Raw genomic sequence first — 22,935 nt, forward strand, 5'->3', positions numbered from 1 at the left:
AAAGGAAAGGAAAGGAAAGGAAAGGAAAGGAAAGGAAAGGAAAGGAAAGGAAAGGAAAGGAAAGGAAAGGAAAGGAAAGGAAAGGAAAGGAAAGGAAAGGAAAGGAAAGGAAAGGAAAGGAAAGGAAAGGAAAGGAAAGGAAAGGAAAGGAAAGGAAAGGAAAGGAAAGGAAAGGAAAGGAAAGGAAAGGAAAGGAAAGGAAAGGAAAGGAAAGGAAAGGAAAGGAAAGGAAAGGAAAGGAAAGGAAAGGAAAGGAAAGGAAAGGAAAGGAAAGGAAAGGAAAGGAAAGGAAAGGAAAGGAAAGGAAAGGAAAGGAAAGGAAAGGAAAGGAAAGGAAAGGAAAGGAAAGGAAAGGAAAGGAAAGGAAAGGAAAGGAAAGGAAAGGAAAGGAAAGGAAAGGAAAGGAAAGGAAAGGAAAGGAAAGGAAAGGAAAGGAAAGGAAAGGAAAGGAAAGGAAAGGAAAGGAAAGGAAAGGAAAGGAAAGGAAAGGAAAGGAAAGGAAAGGAAAGGAAAGGAAAGGAAAGGAAAGGAAAGGAAAGGAAAGGAAAGGAAAGGAAAGGAAAGGAAAGGAAAGGAAAGGAAAGGAAAGGAAAGGAAAGGAAAGGAAAGGAAAGGAAAGGAAAGGAAAGGAAAGAATTGCTGTAAGTCGTTTTTTGTGGAATTCAAGAAAACTGGGAACATTTACATTAGCACCATTCAGTTCCTGAGTACACTGTAACAGGCCTAAACTTCCCTGAGCAGCCTCACCTCGCCTTCCACCTCTCCCTGCCCATGGCCCCAGGGGATCCATCTCAAAGTGGCATTGGACCATCAGTCTCAGAGGCAGCTGCCTGCAGCTCCACCACAGCCATGCCTAGCCTGCTCACAGACTTTGTTGATACTGACACACATCCAGGCTCTGATGTCTGGCTGGCTCTGGCCTGTCCCCCTCCCCAGGGAGGTGCCCCCTGTCCAAGGCTGCGGCTGCCCACAGCCTGCCTGGGATGGTGGGATGGGCCCTGGCTTTTTGAGGCCTTGTCCTGCCACCCTGGGCAGACCCTGCAGGCCCCAGGGGGCCACCAGGCCCTGCTGTGCCCTTGCAAGTAAGTTTGTTATGTGGATACTGTTTAATGTAAATAATGAAGCAACTTGATAACAATAAGATAATTCCTGTGACTATTCACCAGCTTCATCAATTCTGAACTTTGTTAGTCACCGTTCAGGGGCAATGCAAAGTTTGGTTTCTTCAGTATGTCTCATAGGCTTGAAGTCATGAAGCCCACAGTAGCTGCAAGTACTTTAACAGCTTCTCCACTTAAAGGAGATGATCAATTAGAAAATGTGATAAACAGTTCTTACTATTTATTGTTCTTACAGTTCTTACTATTCATACTTGGTATGAACACCATGAATACTGTCATCTTGAAGGTCAGTAAAGGGATTGCGAATAATATGGACTACAAATAACACATAGGTAATTCAGCAGCAAATAGCCCCTTTCTGCTAAGCATTACTTTTATCATGCATAGATTACTTCAGCTCATTTCTGCAATATATTAGCAAACAAAAATAAATTCAGGAGATGTAAAAAAACCCTACCAAATAAGAGTGAACAGTGGAGTTGCATTGGACATATTATTCTACAGTAGTGTGAAACCAAACACTGAGATTTTTCTTTAACCAAATTTAGATTTTTTATTTAGATACCTGAGCTACAGAGACACTAAGCTCAAGAGGCACTTATGAATCACAGTTGCTTTACTGATCTGGAAAGAGTAAATTTTATTTATTTATTTATTTATTTGTTTATTTATTTTACTATGTTTTAGATTGTCCAGTCTTCACATGGATGCGCCTATGTAATATTACCCATGTTACATATAGAGTGTAATAATTTATCCAAGAGCCACCTTTACAGAGTTTTCTATTAGATCTGAATGGAATGGAGTTAACTTTCTTCACAGCAGCTTGTATGGTGCTGCGGTTTAGATCTCTAACCAGAATAGTGTTGGTAAGACACCACTGTTTTGGTTATTGCTGAGCAGTGCTTGCACAACATTAAGGCCTCTGTTTTTCACACTGCCCTGACAGCAAGCAGGCTGAGGGTGGGCAAGAAGCTGGGAGGGAACACAGCCAGGACAGCTGATACCAACTGACCAAAAGGATATACCATAACATATGACAACATGGTCAGCGTTAAAAGCTCAGGGAAAGGAGGAGAAAATAGGCATTTTCATAGTTACAGGTTAGTCTTCCAGAGTAACCATCATTTCTGCTGAGGCCTTGCTTTCCAAGAAAGGCTAAATATCTGCCCACAAATTGGAAGCAGTGAATAAAATCTTTATTTCCCTTTGGTCATACGCACAGCATTGTGTCACTTATTAAACTGTCCTGATATCTGCCCACAGGTTTCCAGCTTTTTACTCTGCCAGTTCTCTCCCCCATCTTGCTGGAGACGAGTGAGTGAGTGGCTGGGTGGGTGTTTAGTTGCTGGCTGGGCTCAACCCACCACAACTGTTTGCACTCTTTAATGAAGAAAGCATAATCTACAAGTGTATCACATATGTAATTATACAAGTTGAAAAATCTATTGTGGCAATAGGAGAAAAATATATTTCTTTTATATTATGAAATAGGTAGGTGATGAAACCTTTGTCTACAAATATATGAGTTTTATATAGGTGATATTATGCTTTCATTCTTGAACAAGCAAAAGTTTAGGTCCAGGTGTTGCAAATCCTTCACAGTCTCTCTGTAATTTGCTGCCCTGGTAACTGGCATTCAGCATAAGATTTTGTGAGTACAAGAAATATCTCTTTGATCTATCCCAAAATGACAAATAAAGTATATTAAACAGTTTGTATGATCACTTTTTTTTTTTTTTTTTTTTTTTTTTTGTCTGGTTCTAGGAGGACATAAGGCAAGAACATGTCTAGGTTTAAGACTTTCATTGACAGGTACAATCCAAATGTGCAATTCAAATTAATTTTTCTACTGAGCAAAAGTTCTGTAAATAGATATATATTCTTTATTTGTCCTATATACCTAGTTCCGGAGTACTTTGACAGCATTTAAGTATTGTTTCATGTTCTTATTGCAGGTGGTAGATTGCAATGGAAAAACATATAAAGAAAAAAAAAAAAAAAGCCACCTCCACTCCTCCTTCTTAAAAGCATGGGGAGGAACTTATTCACTGGTTCAGACCATAATGAGAAAACTTTTAGAATAGAAGTCAGAAGGATAGGTCATTTGCAAGGTTGAGCAAAATAGGTAAAGGAGGAGGGAATTTACTGAAAAATTAGGACTATGTAAATATCTGGGACTTATAGGAACACAAAACGATTGTGAGGAGCTCTTATTTAGGAATTAGAAAAGTTTAATCTATACCTAATTAACTAGTTCTACTTAAAACATGTTTAGCATGACATAAAGAATATTAAGTGAAATGCAAACGGTTAACAGGAAATTAGCTCCCTAAATTGATACTGTTTCTGCATCTTTGCTTGTGTGCTTCAAGATACAGAAAGATCTTCATATATATATAAATATATATATATATATATATATACACACACACACATATATATGATATATAAATATATGGGGTTTTGCTTTGTTTTGAACATAATTTCATTGCATTTATAAGCAGAAATTATAAATCACCCTTCCAAACTTGAAGGAAAATTCCAGATAGTAGTACCTACCTCTGCAAATCGGCCTGTGGTCACTCCAGGCAGCCAGTGTATCTGTCACTCTCTGACAAGTGATGCTCTTAGAACCTTGTAGCACATAATTATCTTCACAGGAAAACTGTACACTTGCACCCACCCTAGGAGAAAAATGGTAGGAATAATGAAAGAATTAAAATATATCTTAAATTACAACTTCCCTAAATAAATGTAAATGTCAACAAATGACAATATTTCTAGGTCCAAACAAGGAAATCAAAGTGGAAAATTCTATTACATCATTATTATATTAATAAAAAACAAATTTTACTATAGGGAATCGGTCTACTATTTAGTTTGCCCACCTTTTAAAGAAATAAGGAATATAAAGCCATTGTGATACTGTTTCATCCTTTATGTCTTCAATGAATGAATAGGGAGACATTTTAAAAGAAAATATATAATCATATTTCAGGCAACAAAATTTACATCATGAATCATTTCAATCTCTCCATATTTCCTTAAATGAGAGAATAAGTGGTTAGATATGGTAATTTGTCATCACAAATGGCCAGAAAACACAAATTTCAGTAAAATGTAATCATTTATAATATTCCTGACCTTGTTGAAATTTTCTGTTAAAAATTATGATAAATAATAAGTTTTATTAGGACTGAAATTTGACTGTTACACTTGTAACTTTGAAATTTGTCTCTTTGGAATCATCTATAACTTTATTTATTTTTTTAAATAAATAATTACATTCTGAGCAATGCTGAACAACATTTATGAAGAATTTAGAAACTGTTTGTAGTTACTGTGTATCTCAAAGAGAGCTTTCCTAAACAGTATTTACATTTGTGCTTCCATTTATTATTTGTGACATTCTGAGTTCCCCATCATAATCAACCAGTTTTCTTGTTAGACTTCTTGCACTTTTAAATCTGTATCTGATAATCTCATGTTGTGAACTAGGTGATCTTGATAAAGCAAACTCATTGAGTCCTAAACAACAGGGGACAGGTAGATGGCAGTCAAAAAAGATCAGTGATTAAAATTGTGCTGTGGAGAATAAAAAAATCATATCATTCAATAATGTCTAGTTCATTCCTACCCTTCAAGAAGATATATTCTATTAGTTTCTCAGAGGATCTCAGAAGAGATTAATTCTATTATTTATCATTATTATGATGTGCTCCTATAATTCCTTCACAAAACTTCAATAGGCTCCTTTTTTTTTTTTTTTTTTTTTTTTTTTTGTGATGCTCCAAATCTAGGTAAGATTTTAAAACTATTTATATTAACACTTGGTTCTTGAGTTGTTAAATGTGAAAAGATCAGAAGGGTAGGAAAATATTGCCCTTTTCCTTCAGTAGTTCATCAGAAATGCATTAATTTCTTGAAAAATAGTATAATTTTCTAAAATTGCATTTATTTTATATTTGTCATAATTTACTATCCTGCAGAAAATTCTTAAACTCCTCAGAAAAATAGATCAATCATGATTCCAAATACATACCTCAAGTTAATAAACAACTAGTTCATTTTATTTGTGAAGAAAATATTATTATTAATTAATCTGACATTTTAATGTTCTCAACACCTATATTTAATGCATTTTCTCATATTTTCTAAAATTATGAGGTCTGAAAATTTGTTCTATGGAAATAGGAAAGAAACAGACAGCTACCTAGTTGTGATAAATTTAAATTAAGAATTGAAGCATTTAAAAATCATATTGGATAAAGACAATCTCAAAAGTATAATATTGTGGGAACCAACATGAAAGCTTCAATATTTCCCTGCAGTTTGCTACTATCAAGACATGTAAGGAGAATGACAAAACTGTGTGCATACAAAAATTTGCAATTAAATTAAATGTATAATTATTGGAAGACTGCAATTGCAATTTATAATTTAACTTACTAATAATTCTCTCCAAGAAAGAAAGAAGGGGGGAAAAATCTCATTAGGAATACAAATATTCTGATCCCTGATGCAGTAAGTGAGATTTTTCATGTTTAGACTGGGTTTTCATCATTACAGCAATATTTTAATATTAATAAAGGATATATAAAATGTTATACACTAATCTATACACTTAGGATGATTCAATTTGCTTTACTATTATTCTGTACAGTATATTGGGTTTTTTCTTTTTTTTTTTTTTTTCATATATTCTACATAGTGGATATCATCTTTTGAAATGTTTGACCAGAAACTGACACAAAATAAATATGCTGACTACAGCATATTAAAAACAAACAAAAAAATCTAGTAAAACTCTCAAATTTTAAAGACCGAGGTAGGAACATGAAGTATTCAGAAGCTCCTTAGTGTTAGAAATAAACGTGGAGAGAAACCTGAATGCCAGCTATAGGCATTGACAAGTACAATCTTTTGAAAGTAATTTCAAGAATTCTAATTAAACTTCAGGTAGGCTACAGAAGAGCAGTCAAAGGTTTTACCGGAATGACTGTGATAGTTCTGGATGTGGTTTATGTGTGGCTACACTATACGCTGTCTGCTTTAATATCAGTTAAAATCCATCTTTCTTGAAGCACCTATTGTGAGAAATCAGGTTTATGCCATGTCTGACAACTGATACTTTCAAGAAAATATTTTTTATTTAACTCTGTCGAGACTTACTAAAAGAAAAAAAAAAAAGTATTGGAAAGTTCTAAATACTGCTGAATGGCAGTAGGAAATGTCACACCATAATAAATGTGAAGGAAATTAAAAGTCTATGTAAGTAACTGGTTAATAATGAAATACGTGTGTATATATATAGTTGTTTTATATATATACATTGCAAATACCTAAATTAAACGATATAACTTTAGATGTTTGGAGAAATCTTCAGGAAGCTGAATCACTAGAGTATTTTCTATTTACAGACAATCAGATCTGTCTAAATAAGCAACTTAGTGGAAGGGATGCACTTGGGCCATACAGTCTACAGTAAAAATCCTTATCCTCTAAGCAATGTAAACAAGTTGCTGAGTCTCTCCTTTGATTCTGTTGATATTTTTCCATTTAAAAATGGGGCATCCTTTTAAAGCTGTATTTTAACTTATTTGATCTGTGATTTCAAAGGAAATTATTACTTCACTTAATTCCTAATTGTTAACAATGAATGTTTTTAAATTTTGGGGTTTTTTTCACATCTTTACCTCCCTAGTCATTGAGAAATCTCTGGATGCTGGAAGTGTTTTGTTTTGTTTTGTTAATTCTCTATGTAAATTTTAAACAGGGTGAAGAAATTAGTTTAATCTTTTTTCTTTTTCTATTTAAATTTGAACTGTATCAAATCAAAACTTGTGATTTTATAAAGAAGGCTAGAATCTGACTGAAAGAAGACATTAAAAAAAAACCAAAAACAAACCCAAACCTGTAAGAAATACTAAGCATAAGAACATTCATTTAATTTTGAAAATTTAAAAGCTATTTTTGTTACAAGTGTCAGTGGAATTGTGGAAGATGATTGTATTTTCACAGTATCACATATACCATATATTATTTAATGAGAGCTGAAAGGTTACTGTATATATCCATTTTAGATTTTAAAAATCTACTGTTCTGAGATCTCACATAAAAATAAAATGTGATATTGACCTCGATATTGTGTTATCTTTTAATTAATCTAGCGAAGTCTGAGTTGCCATTTTTCCCTCAAAATGAATCCAAATATCTACCAGACTGGTTTTTTTTAAATCACTGAAAATCACCTCCCCTACTTCCTGAACTGAACATAGTAAAAGTGTGGCAGGAGGACAGAATGAAAAGGTTAAGTTTTCAAATACCTTTTTGTTTGCTTTATGATATTAGAATGAATGCCATTATTATGCTGAAAATGATGAAACCCTTTTCAAAGAACTTGTCATCACTGAATCAGTTGGGTCTCAGGCTGTCTTGAAAATAAACCCTCTGCCTTTCCATCAATCCTACTCACAACATGTCTTTCAGTAGACGAAAAAATTTTGAATAATGTGCATTTTCACATGTTTTAGTTCAGATTAATATCCATAGTTGTCATTCTTCTGACAAGAACAATAGCTCCTTCTGGTGTCTATATTTGCCTCTCAGAAAAGAAGAAACATTGTCTTTCTTTTACTCTCCACAGTATTTTCACTACACTGGAGAAATGCAAGCAACAGCAAATATTATTTTCCCTTCTCTCATGGAAGAGCTTGATTTGTCATTTCAGAGAAAGAAAAACTAAATCCCAGCCAAATTCTCTATTTTAATGTCAAGCTAACTAAGATATCCAAGATATGTTTAAAATAGAGAAATAAAAAAATAAGTTTACACTACATGAAATGTTGCATAATCAGTTTTCAGAAAACAAGTAAGGTTTAGGAGGAAAATAAATTTTTGTTTCTCTCAAATAAGTGAACAAGATATATTAACATATTTTATTATCATATCTTATATGATGTTGCTTGTTCTATTTTTGAACACCCTATGCATTCATTTATTTCCATGAACAAGAAGATACAACAGGTGAAATGAAATTATCAGAGGCTGAATGGGGTAAGGAAGGAAGGGAATAGCCTTGTTCTGTCAATTGAGTAAGCATTGCTCTTAAGTAAGCTCCAGACATTTAAGCTACCTTTAACCCCCATTCATTCATAAGAGATTGTTCAAAATATAGTTATCTATGTTTTGCAAGGTTCCTTGATGTTACATTCCATCAGATATCTTAAAATATATTTTGAGCTAATTCTTTTGGCTCTTTTGGGCTTTCCCTCTTCTTGATATTTTAATATACTGCTGGAAATTTTATTGTTGAGCTTTCCTGTGGCTGGGGCTCCCACATTTGAATCTTTGGACCTGTTCTTTGGACCTGTTTCACCAAAATTAATTTAGATTCCTTTCTCTTTCAAATTACAGACTACAGCCTAGAGGAGAAAAGAAGTCATTATCTCTCTTACCCTCTTCCAGTTTACCAGTGCTCTTAGAACTACCTGCTGTTGTTTCTTAACAAGTATAACATATGCCCCTGACCTGGACCATAACTCGATGAGAGTGCTCAGCATGTATCATGAATACATAAATCTGTACAAGATTCATAGATTCACAGAATAAATCAAATTAGAAGATGATATTGTCAGTCCAATGCCTCACTCCCATTAAGAACAGTTGGAACAAAGGGCCCAGGACCCTGTTCAGGTGAGTTCTGAATGCCTCCCTGGATGGTCATTCCACAAAGACTCAAAAACTTGTTTCAGTGTTTGACCATCCTTATAGTAAAAAAATTATTTTTTTTTTTTTTAAAAAAAATCCTGAATGTAGTAGCAATTTACCATGTACCAATTTATGTCCATTTCCTCTAGTCTTATCACTATCCACCTCTGAAAAGAGGCTGGCTCTCTTTTCTCTATTCTTTTCTGTTTAGTAGCTGTAGAAAGCAACTGCTCATTCTCTTAAGGCTGAGTAAACCCAGAACCCTCATTCTCTTCTTATATGTAATGTGTTCAGGCTCCCTCACCATCCTGACCTACTGAACCTTCTCTGGTATCTATAGCTGATGGAGTGAGAAAGGACCCTTCAGGTGTGAATTCAAGCTAATTTCCATTAAACATTTAGGGATTAATTATTTTCAGAGATGCTTTTCTCTCTCCACTAATAACAGAGTGATCCTCGATGCTGCCCCTAATTCTTTCAACTAAGTATTAGATCTGGAGGAATTCAGAAGAGGTGTGCTCTGCATCCTTTATGGCTATGAGGAGATACTCAAGCAGAGGAAGGAAACTGAGGCATAGCTGCACAAATAGTAAAATATTCTCCAAATTAACAGTAGAAGTATACAGGTATACCTTGGACGAATACACACAGACACACATTGAGAAAGAGTTATATTTTAGTACCCCATTTTTAGCTAGTCTTCTACCAACTGATGTTTCTCTCCTCAAAACATCAAGCATTAATGAAACCTAGATAAAAATTACCTTTGTTTTCCTAAAACAGCAGACCTTTGGACAGCAAGTGCATATTGTATTTTAGTATCATACAATTTCACTTGCAGCAGCTGTACTTGCTGAGTTGAATCCGAATATATAGAACAAGATCATAGCAAACATCTTCTGGACAGCTTGTCTCTCTCTAGCCTATGTATTGAAAAGCTTACTTCACTTCATTATTTTTTAAAACACATTTAATTGCTGCCCTGTTGCTAATGAAATAATGGGTTTACATATAGTTAATTCTCTTAACACTGGAGTTATTCCTTTGAGGATAAATAGAGAAAAATCGAAAAGAGTAGGTCAGTCAGAAATAGAATAGATTTCAAAATTATTTTTCTCGTCAATTATGCCCTAGTTGGGAAAGCCTTGATTCAGGAGCCAGGTTTGGTTAACTTGCTTTCTGAAGTTGTGGAAAACTTTGCACAATTCCTCCTAATTCCTTCAAAGATTTCCTTTCCATTTACTCTTAGGTCTGGCTGTCCTTTCCCTGCTGAGCAATATGAGCTGGACGCTCCCTATCCCTTTCCTTTGACTCTCTTCTCTGCCACACCTTGAAGTTTCTGGGGTTTTTTTCCCACACAGGTGAAGAGCAACCTTCCTCCTTTCTCCATAAGGGTCCATTTGACCTCATCTTCTTTTTTTTTTTTTTTTTTTTTTTTTTTTTTTTTTTTTTAAAAAGCAAGGAGATGGCATTCATCATGGCTGAGACACTGAATTTGCCATGTTCCCCAAGCTTTTTAACAACTTTTATATAGTGGAAAAAGAGACAATTCTCTTTTCTTCTTCTTCTATGCTGTGCAGAGCGTTCTGTTTTTCCTACACAGATACAAATGCATTGATTTAAAAAAGAAACTAGCAAAACCTGTTCAAGATATGCAATGGTCTGGAGCTATTTTGACATAGCTCAACACATTTTGACATGACTCAACATATTTAAAACTAGGGAAATTATACATATCTGTAGTTGCTTGCTCTTTATACACGTAACAGGAAACACCTCGCTGTTGGTCATACAGAAAATTAAATGTGCCTACCTGAAGTCAGAGCCCACCCTTTTCCCATTTTCAGGAATTCCAGGATCAGGACATGTATCAGATGCAATTGCATCCCCACCCTGGGTCACTGCAAAGTAAAGGGAAAAAAAAAATAAAAATTAGACTTGCAGCTGTAAAGATGGTTCTTCACTTTAAGCATACATCAACTTCCATGGCCTGAATTTAACCATATGCATATTCATAATTTTTTCTTGAAACAGTATAAATTATTACCAAAAAAGAAGCCCTATACAATTGATATCTGGGGCTTACTGTTTATTTTCTTTGGTTATGACAAAAAGCCATGATTTGCCACTGTGGGAAAATAAATGATTGATTTTCCATGGTCAGTGATCTTTTTATGGATATATTAGGATCCACAGCTTTTCTCAGACAGGGGAACAACATTTCCTGAAGCCACTTTCTGAAATATTCAAAACACACTTTTGTAAGATTAAGACAGTATAAGAAAATAAAATCTCATTTAAGAATGTGTCCCTAATAATACTTGAAATAGACAAAAGCCATGAACCTAACTGTAATACAGAAATATTTTTATGAAGGTAATGTTCATCTCAAAAATGTACAGAAAACCACACAGAGCAATGCATTTCTAACCATCTGAATGTGCTCATGCAAATGAGGCTCAAAATCTCTATTTTGTCCTTTCAGGTATGAACAGAAAGAGAAGGTACCCCATTTTTTCCTTGTTTCCATGTTTTGTTCTTTTTGTCCTCCGTTTTTTCTCCCTTCAGACTGATGACATTTAAATAATGTAAGGTATATAACATATACATTTCTAGTCCCTTCAAAACTCAAAACAATTTGAATATTCAATTTTCCCTTTTTTTTCTTTTTCAATTTAAAAAAATTATTTAAGTAATATGTGGAATTAAAAGTAATATAAAGTAAAATTAAATTAAGTTAAACTAAAAGTAATCATAAAGAAAAGACATAAAAAAACCCAGAGCACAACATTGTGAATATACCAAAAACCTGAATACACATGTGCTTTCTATCCTGCACATATGTACATGCGTGTCCTGTCTATCTGCTTCCTCCACAGAAGAATAAAGCTAGCAGAAATCTTTGGATCACATTTTTATCTTAAAAGATTTTTGGGAAACCCTTAAGGACAGAGCAAAATGTTCTTCCTGAATAATAATTAAAAAAAAAAAAAAAAAAGTTAGTTGGAATATTTTAGCTGCACAAAATAAATTACACAAACCTGAGAGGATTACACATGACAGCATTATAGCTGAAAGGTGATGAGAGATTAGATGTAAAAAGTGGCTGGTTTTCCCACACAGTGATATGCTTTCAAATTGAATACAGCAGCAAAAAGAGTGGTGACAAGCAGGATACATACAATCAGATGGTAAGAGCCATAAATCTTTATGTCTGTGTTGGCAGCATCAGGGAAAACTAATTTATATAGAAATACAGTTTTACAAGAGAAAATTTAAAGAAATAAAAAAGCTGCATTACAGCACTACAAAAAGGTAACTAAGATGAAGCAGTTGTAAATACCAAAATGCTTGATCTGAGCATAGATTCTTCTTAAAGTAGAGAAACAGCAACAGAGTATATTTCAACATTTGTCTAAATTCATTTTTATTTTGGCATATAGAATGTTTTAAAAATAGAGGAAAGGAATAATCTCTTTCTCCACATCTTTTTAACAATACTTATTGTATTGTATATTGTTTGTCACAGAAATTTCTCTTTAAACCAGGTGAAGAAAGATTATTATAATCTCTGAAATGTTTTTGCAGACACAATTAAATATATGTTTTACTTACATTTTTTTTTTCCTGATAAATAAAAAACCAAGCATGAGTAAAAATCCAGTTCAGCTGGACAAAAATATAGCAACTACAGTTCAGCAGCTTGAAAACACTCCAGACCAAGAATTCGGTCCTGCTAATTTCACTAATATTATTTAGACTGATAAAGATTTGTATGTCTGTGAATAAAGGCTTTCAGAATAAGTCTATACTAGCTAGTTAATATGTATTTTATTCTGATAATTTAGTTTTGTAGTTTCTTGGGAAGTCTCAGCATTGAAATGCTGTTATAGTCAAAAACTGATGTTGCTAGAAAATCAGCCTGGTTGTACACTGATGTTCCCTAAAATAAATCATATTCCTTATAACATTTCTTCCATTTTTTCAGGGGAAAAAAAAAATCAAATACTTACTACTTTTAGCAGAGAAGTGTAACTATGTTAATGGAGGTGAGGTTCAGTTCTGACTACTGAATAACCAAAACATGAAAATAAACAATATGACTGATACAGTTATTCAACATATCAGGTTTACTAAACTTGAACCTTACGGTAACAGCTGGAAAACAAGGTGCAGAACACTGTCTCTGATATCATGTTTTAAGCACAGACACACTGAAGTGAAGCTACCTCCCTTTTACAGACATACATGTAACGTGTATTTTGTTTGGGACACCAGTAAATGTTGACTGAGACCTTACTTATAGCACAGAATGAAGTGACCTCCCCAGACGGATGATGACCTTGCAGAATTTTCTTCTTGTCCCTAGCTTCCTCTGTCAACACACTCTCACAACAATATCAGGGAAGGGTGATTCAGGCTATCATTTACCCAGAGAAATACTGTCTCTTGAAACAGAGCAGGTATCATATGTCTGGAACTTGGCACATCTTCCTGGATGTCTACAGGCCTTGTTAAACATGGCCCAGATTTTAGCTTCTACTTTCCCCAATGAACTGTCAAGTGTTTTTTAACAGATGGTGGTTGCATGACATACTGTCATAACAAAGTAAATCCAATTCCCTGTAAAACTAACCTGTCTGATTTTATCTTTACAGATGGGAAAAAAGGAACAAATTTCTCAAATTGAAACCTTTTAGTAACTTTAATAGTTCAGAGACTCTAGGAACTTAAGTGTATTTATAAATATATCCATATACTTTTACATGTTAATATTCTTTAAACCTTTACCTGCCATTATTTTGGAATTTACATAAAAATTAGATTTGAAGATTTTTATTTAGCTCCAACATTTATTATCATTCAGACTGAAAATAGATTAAAAGATGCAGAAGTGAATCCCTGTCAGAGCCCTTTAACTCCCCATTTCATTTCTGTCAGATCTCCCCTTTATCCACAGCAATGAAGTAATATTCACTGCTACTGAGAACCATAACATGTGGGAGGAGAAAGTATCACCTTTGATTTGAGTGTCTCACTTTCAGAATATGCTTAAACCTTGCAGTTTCTTTCTGAAAGCATCTCTTAGACATGTAATCCACTATTCATGCAGTCACATGTTCAACCTGTTTTATCTTTAAAGTACAAGACTTTCCTATGTTGTTGAAAGACCAGTGCCTTACCTGTTTGTACTCTTTCAAAATGATACTGTATAAAGTTTCATTTACCTAGGGTGTTATAAAGTGTTTCATGATTTTTGCATCTAATTCTAATTTTTCCTTATCATATCAAACTTAAATTTTTCTCTTTACTTTCAAGGCTCATGCACAGACTATCTGTATTCTAACTATCATCTCAGTTTTCATTTTAGAATTATAAAATTTCAGAACAATGAAAGTATTATGGAAAATGGAAGGCAATATTCCTATTTAAATCTTGCAAAACTTAGAAATCAGCAGCAGTTATGCAGAAACTTTGGCACAGCTATGCATTAACTAGTAGCATTTGTCTTAAAGCAGTAACAATGTTTCTCTGTATTATGAATATAAACTAGATATTTATAAACCTGTATTTATGATAAATAAATTTAGAACCAGTATAAATAATACCAGCCTCTCTCAATATATTCTTAGTCCATTCTCAGTATACCCTCTTTGTTTTAAAACTGAATTTAAGAGTATATAATCCTGGAAAAGACCAGTGTAAGATACTGCTTTACATAGATAATTCTTCACACTACCCCAGTTGCACACAGATCTTCAAGGAACCATCAGACAGAGAAAACGGTGTGTGTTCCATGAGACTAACATTAGAAAAAGTATGTGAAGTCACAGGGTAGGGAGAACAGTGAGAAAAGATTCTAGTCAGGTTTGTGGGGTTTTTTCAAAAATAGTTACTGTACAGTCTAACAGTACTCTGCCATTCTCTTTTATTAACAGAGGGTTTGAGAACATCAAAGATGTTTCAGTCACCAGACATGTCTGTAGTATAAAGACAGAGCATACTCTGTGGACACAACTTAACTCTGGAACTTCTCGACATGCCCTGATATTATATTTATACTGCAAAACATATATTCTCAGGCCTTTCTGCACAAATAGTTGAAGAGAAGCTGTGAGTTCATTAACATGATGGACAGCTTTTCAGCCTATATAGAACTTCTATGGTTAGGACTAGTGATTTATATTTCTATTTGATAAAAAATCTATTCTTCTTTACTGACTGACAATCAATCAACATGATCTCTTCCATTTTTCTTAGTTGGGATCACACAGACTAGAGTTTTCACAGCTTTGATGTCATCTATTGTTTTACTTGACATATAACATAGTAAGAATAGAACTCCTTTAAGATGTTTCACATGTTCTAACTCTTTAACACAATAGTACAGGAGAAAGACTGGCAGTAACTGTAAACTCAGACTTTAAAAATTTGTAATCATAATAATAAACAATTAGCAGACACATTAACATCCTAATTTAGTTCAGCATTTGGGAAGTGTTTATCTTTAATCAAGGAGCAATGTAAGACAGGAGGAAGGGATGGTGCAACATATGTTTCATGCAGCAAGACAAGCAACATGAGTTCTCCCTTGTTAGAATATTGGTTCTACTCCAGGCAAGCTGCCCTGCTTTAGATGCATATGGAATCTGAATATACTTTAATGATCTACTCATGCTCATGTAAAGCATGTGATGAAATGCTTTGAAGGGTTGGACTCTGAAGCAAAAAATTATTATGTATAGATGCATTATACTGCATATCTTCCTTCAGCAGCCATTAGATTAGTAACAAATATTTGATGTCCATGTTCCAGGCTGCAATACCTACAATTTTAAACTTAACAAGATTTGGCAATTTGTTTGGACATTTGCTCATTCTCCTAGTGATATCACCAATTTATAGAAAGGTTCTGGATTAAAAAAAAAAAAAAAAAAAAAATACACTATACTCATTCCTTCAATAAGTTGTTTTCAAACTAGACCTAAAATTGCAAGAATCACCTACAAGAAGGCCTTGTTAATACTGCAAGGAGACTAGAGAAAAGACAAGACCCTAAAATTCACCATGGAAAGATATTATAAGGTATGGCAGTTTTTCTAGAGCAGACTGACAAGTTTGTAAACTGAACAAGACTTTACAATTAATGACTACTTTATCTCTCTATTATGATGAAAATAAAAGCTGACATATGTAAATATCAACCTATTTTCAGCCAAGAAGTCACACGTAAGTGCAATGACACTGTATCAATGAAACAAGATATTAGATGCATTAATTACTGTATTAAGACTGACATCTTGATTAATTGTTAAGCTCCTTAGATTTACAGTTATTGACATTTTAATTTTTGAAAGGTTGATTCATACTAAAGAAAAAAATATTCTAACACTTCTAGATGTAATTTTGGTCATTAACTAATGATGCTTCAGAAGTGAATCCAAAATATTTCAATTATTCTTTATGAAGTGTACTAGAAATTACTTGTTTCACATAGTGACGAATAATGTGGTCACTGGAGAAGAAAAAAGTACATGTATAGTTAATGTCTTGCCATGACAATATATGGAGAAAAGGTATAAAACATTATAACTGTATAAAAGAATTTAACATACTAGGCTTGTTTTGAATTCAGAAAATTGTGATTATTGTATGAAAAGAAAGATTTTAGAGCACAAAATTTTCAATTCACAAATACTTTCACAGACAGAATTAATTGAAGTAAATTTTCTGCCATAAGTTTTGCTGCATTTGCTCTAAAATGACAGTTACTCCAATCAAAATAGAAGAATGAATTTGAGAATAATTTTAATGCTCAGACTACATTTACAACAGGAGGTCTTTTTTTGTTTGCAAAGGCATTTACTGGGAGACTTCTCATGCACTGCACTTCTTAGCAGCTCATAAGCTTTAGCCATTTCAAGATAATGTCTTACTGCAAGTAATAGGGCAGCAAATTAGTGGCATGATTAAACTTGCTTATAAACAATGTCTATCCATACACCAAATCATCTGTATTAGATTTTATTTAAAAAAACAATGACATGGTCAGAAAAGGGCAAACCAGTCTGTTTTACATGAAATTATGCATAAAAAGTCACACAGTTATTTTAATAATTTTGGTCTACATAATTTCGACTGCATTAAAAAAGTGATAGTTTGTTTTGTCTCTTGAATTCTTCACCAAATTAGAGGACATAAATTGGATTTAATGCTTTTTTCTTTTTTTTTTTTTTTCCCCTGATATCTCTCTTGAAGAAAGACATAAATGAAAAGTGTTAAGTTGGAACTGTAATAATGAGATACAAGAGCATTACTTATATGGGTATATGAAAGTATATGTTTAGTAACAGATATTGCCTTATAATTAAACAAGATCACAGACTTCATAGAAAATACAGATTTGTGTAGAAAATAGCTGCAATCAAAATACCACGACAAAAATATATATATATTTCAAGCAGACAAGGAAATACAAAAAGCGCTATATAATATTTTTCCACATAATTTCATCCAGGCTTTTAGAAGACAGGAAAACTAATGTTAGCAAAATAAGTTGATGGTCCATATACTCCATCACGGGCTATAAGTAAGTCCTTCAGTACAAATAGAGTAACACTGATTATTACAGACAACAGAAATAAACCTGCATGAAACTCATTCTAATGAAGAAGTGATAGATTATTGAAAACCAGAAAGATAGAAGAGATAAACAAGGAAGGACAGGTACTTAAGGTTCTGAAGTTCAACAACATAACTATTTTTAAGAAGCTAGTTCAAACTCTTTCTTCCTTGATTTAAATTTAAAAAATGACTTCATTAAGTAAATAATAATATTGAATACTACTGAACAGGAAAATACGGTTATGTTGACACCAAATGACATAAGTGCCTAAGGCCATTCTCCTTCTACAAGGAGAAACCATTATCCACAACCTGCCCATGTGAAGCTGTGCCCAGAACACTTACAGATGGCATTGTATTTCTTCAAAATGATCAACGAATGTTTTAAAGTATTGTTCTATTAGGTCAGCAAGCCATAGGCAGCTGTTAGTTTTAATTGAAAATTGAAGTTCTCAGTATTTCTCACTATAAAAATATTTTAGTTTAGAAAATTTGTAAGGAAAGTTTAACCATGTCTCTTGCTTGAAAAAGTCAGATTAAAAAAAAAAAATAAAATCATTTCTTCAACAGAAACTATAAAAAACCCCTACCATTTTCACATGCTAAAGATAATTCCTTTAGGCTTTTTTGAATAAACTCTAGCATCTTTACACTCTGGGAAATCATCACCCCACTAGACTGCACCTGTCAACACATGGCTACAACAGAGGATCTCTGTAGTTTAACCAGTATATTTATGGCACTCCTTTCTCTAGCAGCTGGGGAGTTCTACCAGTAGTCTCATATTTGCTATAACCAAAATAGCCAGTATAAAATAGTATGTCCCACTTACCCTTGTTAGTCCTTCATGATAGCAAGGCCTGAGAGTAGATTGCACTTATATAAATACAATAGTGGTTTTGTCCATTCTTAAGAGAGTGGATCAGCAGTTTAGAAAAAAAAAAAAGGGAAAAAAAAATTTATCACTTTGTTTTGTTCTGTTTGGGTTTCCCAAGGGAATTAGAACAACTCTCCTTTGCATCTGCCTCTATTTTAAGCAGATGACTATAAGATTTATTCCAGATTAATGAAGCAGCATAAGGCTCAGTCGATACAGAGATTTCAGTCAGTCTGGGAGTTTATTAGCTCAGCTTCTCTTGAATTCGTGGAGACTGCACACTCATAACAACTTTATAATATATATATATATATATATATATATATATATTTACATCTAGATCAATACAATAATTTAAAGAAATACATTTTCACATAGCTAAGTAATTCCACATTTGGTAACTGTGAGGAGAAATTGTCAAATATTTACCTTTTTAGTATAATTAAACATATGGGATTTAGCCTGATTAAAATACCTCTTAAAAAGTAGAGGTGAAAGGATCAATTTTAGTTTGAGCATTAAATTATAATTGGAACATATTTTCCCTATGAAATAATGGGAAGTGGAATATATTCTATTTCCTCCATTTCTATGGGGAATTTCTACAAGTCACACAGAAGCTACAGCTCAGAATCAGATGCATTCACCATATAAACTTTTTGGGAGGGCTGACTGAGGTCTTCCACAATGCACAGGTAGTTATGCAAACCTCCTGACATACTGATTGGCTGCTTAAAGATAAAGCTGCATCACAAAAGATGGAGACTCTAATAATTTTTCACAGGTGTTCAATTCATCAGACCCTAGGAACAGACAACTGAGCTTGCAAAAAAACAGGCTGACCATACTGAAAGCATGTATCTAATTTCCTTCAACTGATGGTCCACACACAGGTTCCTATTGCCAACAAGTACTGTTAAGTGCAAGATAACTCCCAACGGCTCTACAAAGCTGAGATTTTCTGGTGAGTGAAGTGCACTCACCAATGATTCAGTACAATTCCGCCAGATGGAATGTAGAAGTTTACATTATGCTTGCAAGTAATTGACACCATAAACTATAGTAAGAGTACCTTAAGATTGCAAAATCTATCACTCATTAAGACTTGCCTGAACTGAAGCTATCCATGCCTGAAATGTAAAAACGCATTTTTCTCTTTTTATTTTAGTTTATGAAAGATACCAAATTAAAAATATTGTCCTTTCATTAATCCTGATACTATATCATGTCTTTATATTGCTCAAGGTCATGAGGGGAAGACAGAGAAGAAGCTGTCCCACATCACTGCATAACAACTATTTTGTGCTGTCTTTGTGGCCTACTAACAGTAAAACTATTTAGCATTCACCTATAGTCATCAAACCTATCACGATGTTGTAAAATTAAAGACATTAGTTACTAGTTTTCACACTGTACTTTGGATTCCAGTGTTATTTCTAGACTTGCTGCAGGTAATGGTAGTTTTGCACCAACTGCCATTTGCAAAATATTTCTCTCCAGTCATGAGAAAGTATTTTACTCTTTTAGTATTATATGATACTCAAACACAAGGAAATGGAAAACCATGCTCTCAGCGAAGTCAACAGATAAAAAAATCAGTAATGAGAGAAGGTACAGGATTTTATTTGATAGGAAAACTATTTTTTTTAAACCTTTAAAAAATGAATATATTACCAATTATTTTTCACACCACATAACAAGGAAGGAAAGGAAAAACTTGACATGAAAATGAAATTACCATTATAGATTTCTCTTTTGCAGACCACACAATAAGCTATGTGTAAGGCTTAAATACATAGCTCAGAGTAAACAGAGTTCTTGCTTTTTCTAGTACCACTTCATTCGGAAATGTAGGAAATTCAGTAAGTTACTTTGAAATGACAGAGCTCATGAAGAGTCAGGAGTAAAAAGCAAGTTTATGGGATATCCAGAAGTATTATTTTCAAAAGAAATAAACCCAACATGTTGTTTTGTCTCAGTGGCTTAGAACTTCGGAAAATTCAATTTTTCACCAGCATCAGGTTATAAACTCACCCTGCAATGCTATTTACTTGTAAATATGTTGCCACTTTATAATGCATTTTATTGATTCACAGGGCAGTCTTTTTATTTTCCTTTAAAAATAGCTATCTAGCATCTTACTGAGAACTGCTATTTCTGCAATAATCCTGAAAGTGGAAGTAAATTTTATTTTTTTATTTCAGTAAGTGTTAAAATGACTGTGTTTAAATAAAATTCTCATTTCCTTAATTAGTTATTTAATATACATTTTTCAATCAATATATTACCTGATTTTTTAGTCCGGGAACTGATATTAAATTTTTGGTTGGTTTTTCAAAGTAAAATGTTTAGCAGTGTGTGACAAATCTGAAGAGGTAACAAAAGAGTTAGCCATGGGCATACTGCATTGATAATCTCATTTTTCAATATAACCTTTAGGATTTTGCACTGAATTTTTATATATTGGTCCACTGTCCAAGGTTTGCAGAATTTAATCAAATAGGCTTTGACTTTGAGAAAAAGCTTGAAATTAGAAAATAACTGCTAGTTTGTCTTACTGCAGTGGAGCTATTTATATAGAAAATAAGATAAACTGATCCATAAAAGTTCAGTTTTCTGTCCTTCCTCTGACTTTTTTTTTGTGACCTTGGGCAAACCACTTGGGACCACATCTTAAGTGAAGCCTAGATAGAACATGGAAGCTTGTAACCAGAACTATTCATGAAGTTTCCTTTTGAACTGTTCTCTAAAGCTAGAACTATTTAAATTGCGAGTGGTCTTCACTTTCTGCATGCTTTCCCAAACTTAACAGCTGCAGTGTTGTACTTGCCAAGAAGTGACATCTCTTAACAGTCCTCTTGACAAGACTAGGCACTGTACTGTCCTTTTCTCTCCCACAGTTAGAGAACATGAGCTCATCGTATCTTTAATGTATCACCAAGAAGACTGAATTCCTCACAAAACAAGAAACACACCAGCTAATGATGATTTTCTTTAGAGGTGCAACTTAGTAGATAGAACAGTCTCCTCTACTCTTCTGTTGAAATTAAAACATTTGGGGGTAGTGGGGGAAGTTATTTTGGTCATTAAAAAAAAAAAAAATCCTTGAGAATTATTATATTCATGTAGCATAACAAAGACACTCAGACAGTGAAAGATGTGAATTTCAAATACTGCAGCAAGCACTTGTTTTCAAATATAATGTGAGGAATTCATAGATAAAATAAGCAGTCCTTTAAGGTCTTGAAATTTCTACTTTGGATTAAACATGTCAGATGTACACTTCTTTTATTACCCCTTAAAGTCTCTAGCCTGTTCTTGAACTACTGCTCTACAAACACTTGTAGATATTCTTCTACAAATACTTCTAGATATCCTTCTAGTACTTCATTAAATGATTTTCTGAGTAAGGGAGAAGCACTGTTACCTCAGATCAGTTATGGAATGAAAAGCATATTTGTCTTCCTGGAAAGAAAGATTCCAAGATGTCATTTCCAAATGGATTGAACTGTCTCTGTTACATGGAATAGAAGATTCCATTACTGTTTTCAGCATTACTGAAGAGCTGGATACATTGTGCTGTTACACAAAGTCAGAATATGCAGCTGGAGTGAGGCTGCTCACTCAGGGTACTGACCACTCTGAATATCTTAATACTCCATGATGTTGGGTACACTGCCAAATGTTAAATCAAATCAAGAATAAGACCGAGGAGCAAGGTACTGGCCAGGGACAGGAAGCCACCAGAGGTTCAGTACTTGTCCTGGTTTGGGCCAGGATAGAGTTTACTTTCCTTGGGCTGAGAGGCAGCACAGCTGGAGGGCCGGGTCCGGATCGATCATTGGAGGATTCCATATCATGTGATGTCATGCTCAATATATAGGTGGACGAGTGTTCTCTCATGGCCTGTTTTGGTTTCTAGGTCAGCGTGGCAGGATTTTCTGGTGCAGTCCGTGTTGGTTTGTTACTATTACTAAATTTTTTTATTCAACCCACGAATTTCTTCTTTTGTCCCTTCCCTATTTCACCGGGGAAGGGGGGGAAATAAACAACTGGCCACGTGGTGATTGGCTACCAGCTGAGTTCAAGGCACAACAGCATTTTTGTAAGAGATAGAGATTTTTCTGGAAAAAATAACTCCATGCAGAAGCAGTTTTCATGGAGAAGACTGGCAAAGAGTGCAGCTGAACTAAACTGAATGCGAGAGCAATAGTAAGCACAGCATGGCAAGCTCAGAATCCTGTTCAGAGCTGGAGACCATTTATATGGTGACTGACCTCACCTGTTAATTCACTCCAACTGACCACTGATAGTTGATTTTGATTTTTTGTATTATTGTTGTTTTATTCTCTTCAGAGAAACTGTTCACTTGCTGGAGGATCCAGAAGCACATATTAGGATGATAGTTATATCTTTCTTAATTACTAAACAGTGCATACTGGCCACAATTTACTTTGTTATTCATACAAGAGAAAGTGAATTACGTTTTACAGATGTTTAAATAGCTTTTCTCCTCAGCCAGGGTGGTGATTTTTTTCTTTTATTCTTTTTTACTGTTTGTTCCAGTATTCCTGAATGCTGATTAAGACAAATTTTTTT

At 33.9% G+C, this 22,935-nt stretch overlaps 1 protein-coding gene across 1 annotated transcript in view; it reads right to left on the minus strand.

The window, feature by feature from the left end:
• The window catches only part of CSMD1 (CUB and Sushi multiple domains 1), a 1,016,265-nt gene that overhangs the window by 408,837 nt on the left and 584,493 nt on the right, over nt 1–22,935 (minus strand). The window contains exons 8-9 of the mRNA XM_026844050.1: nt 10,648–10,735; nt 3,684–3,808 (exon numbers count right to left, since the gene is read on the minus strand). Of these exons, the coding sequence (XP_026699851.1) occupies nt 3,684–3,808; nt 10,648–10,735 (213 nt within the window). The remainder of the gene's footprint in view (nt 1–3,683; nt 3,809–10,647; nt 10,736–22,935) is intronic.

The sequence above is a fragment of the Athene cunicularia genome (assembly GCF_003259725.1).
Source record: "Athene cunicularia isolate RWA chromosome 3 unlocalized genomic scaffold, athCun1 chr3_part1, whole genome shotgun sequence".
NCBI classification, from domain to species: domain Eukaryota; kingdom Metazoa; phylum Chordata; class Aves; order Strigiformes; family Strigidae; genus Athene; species Athene cunicularia.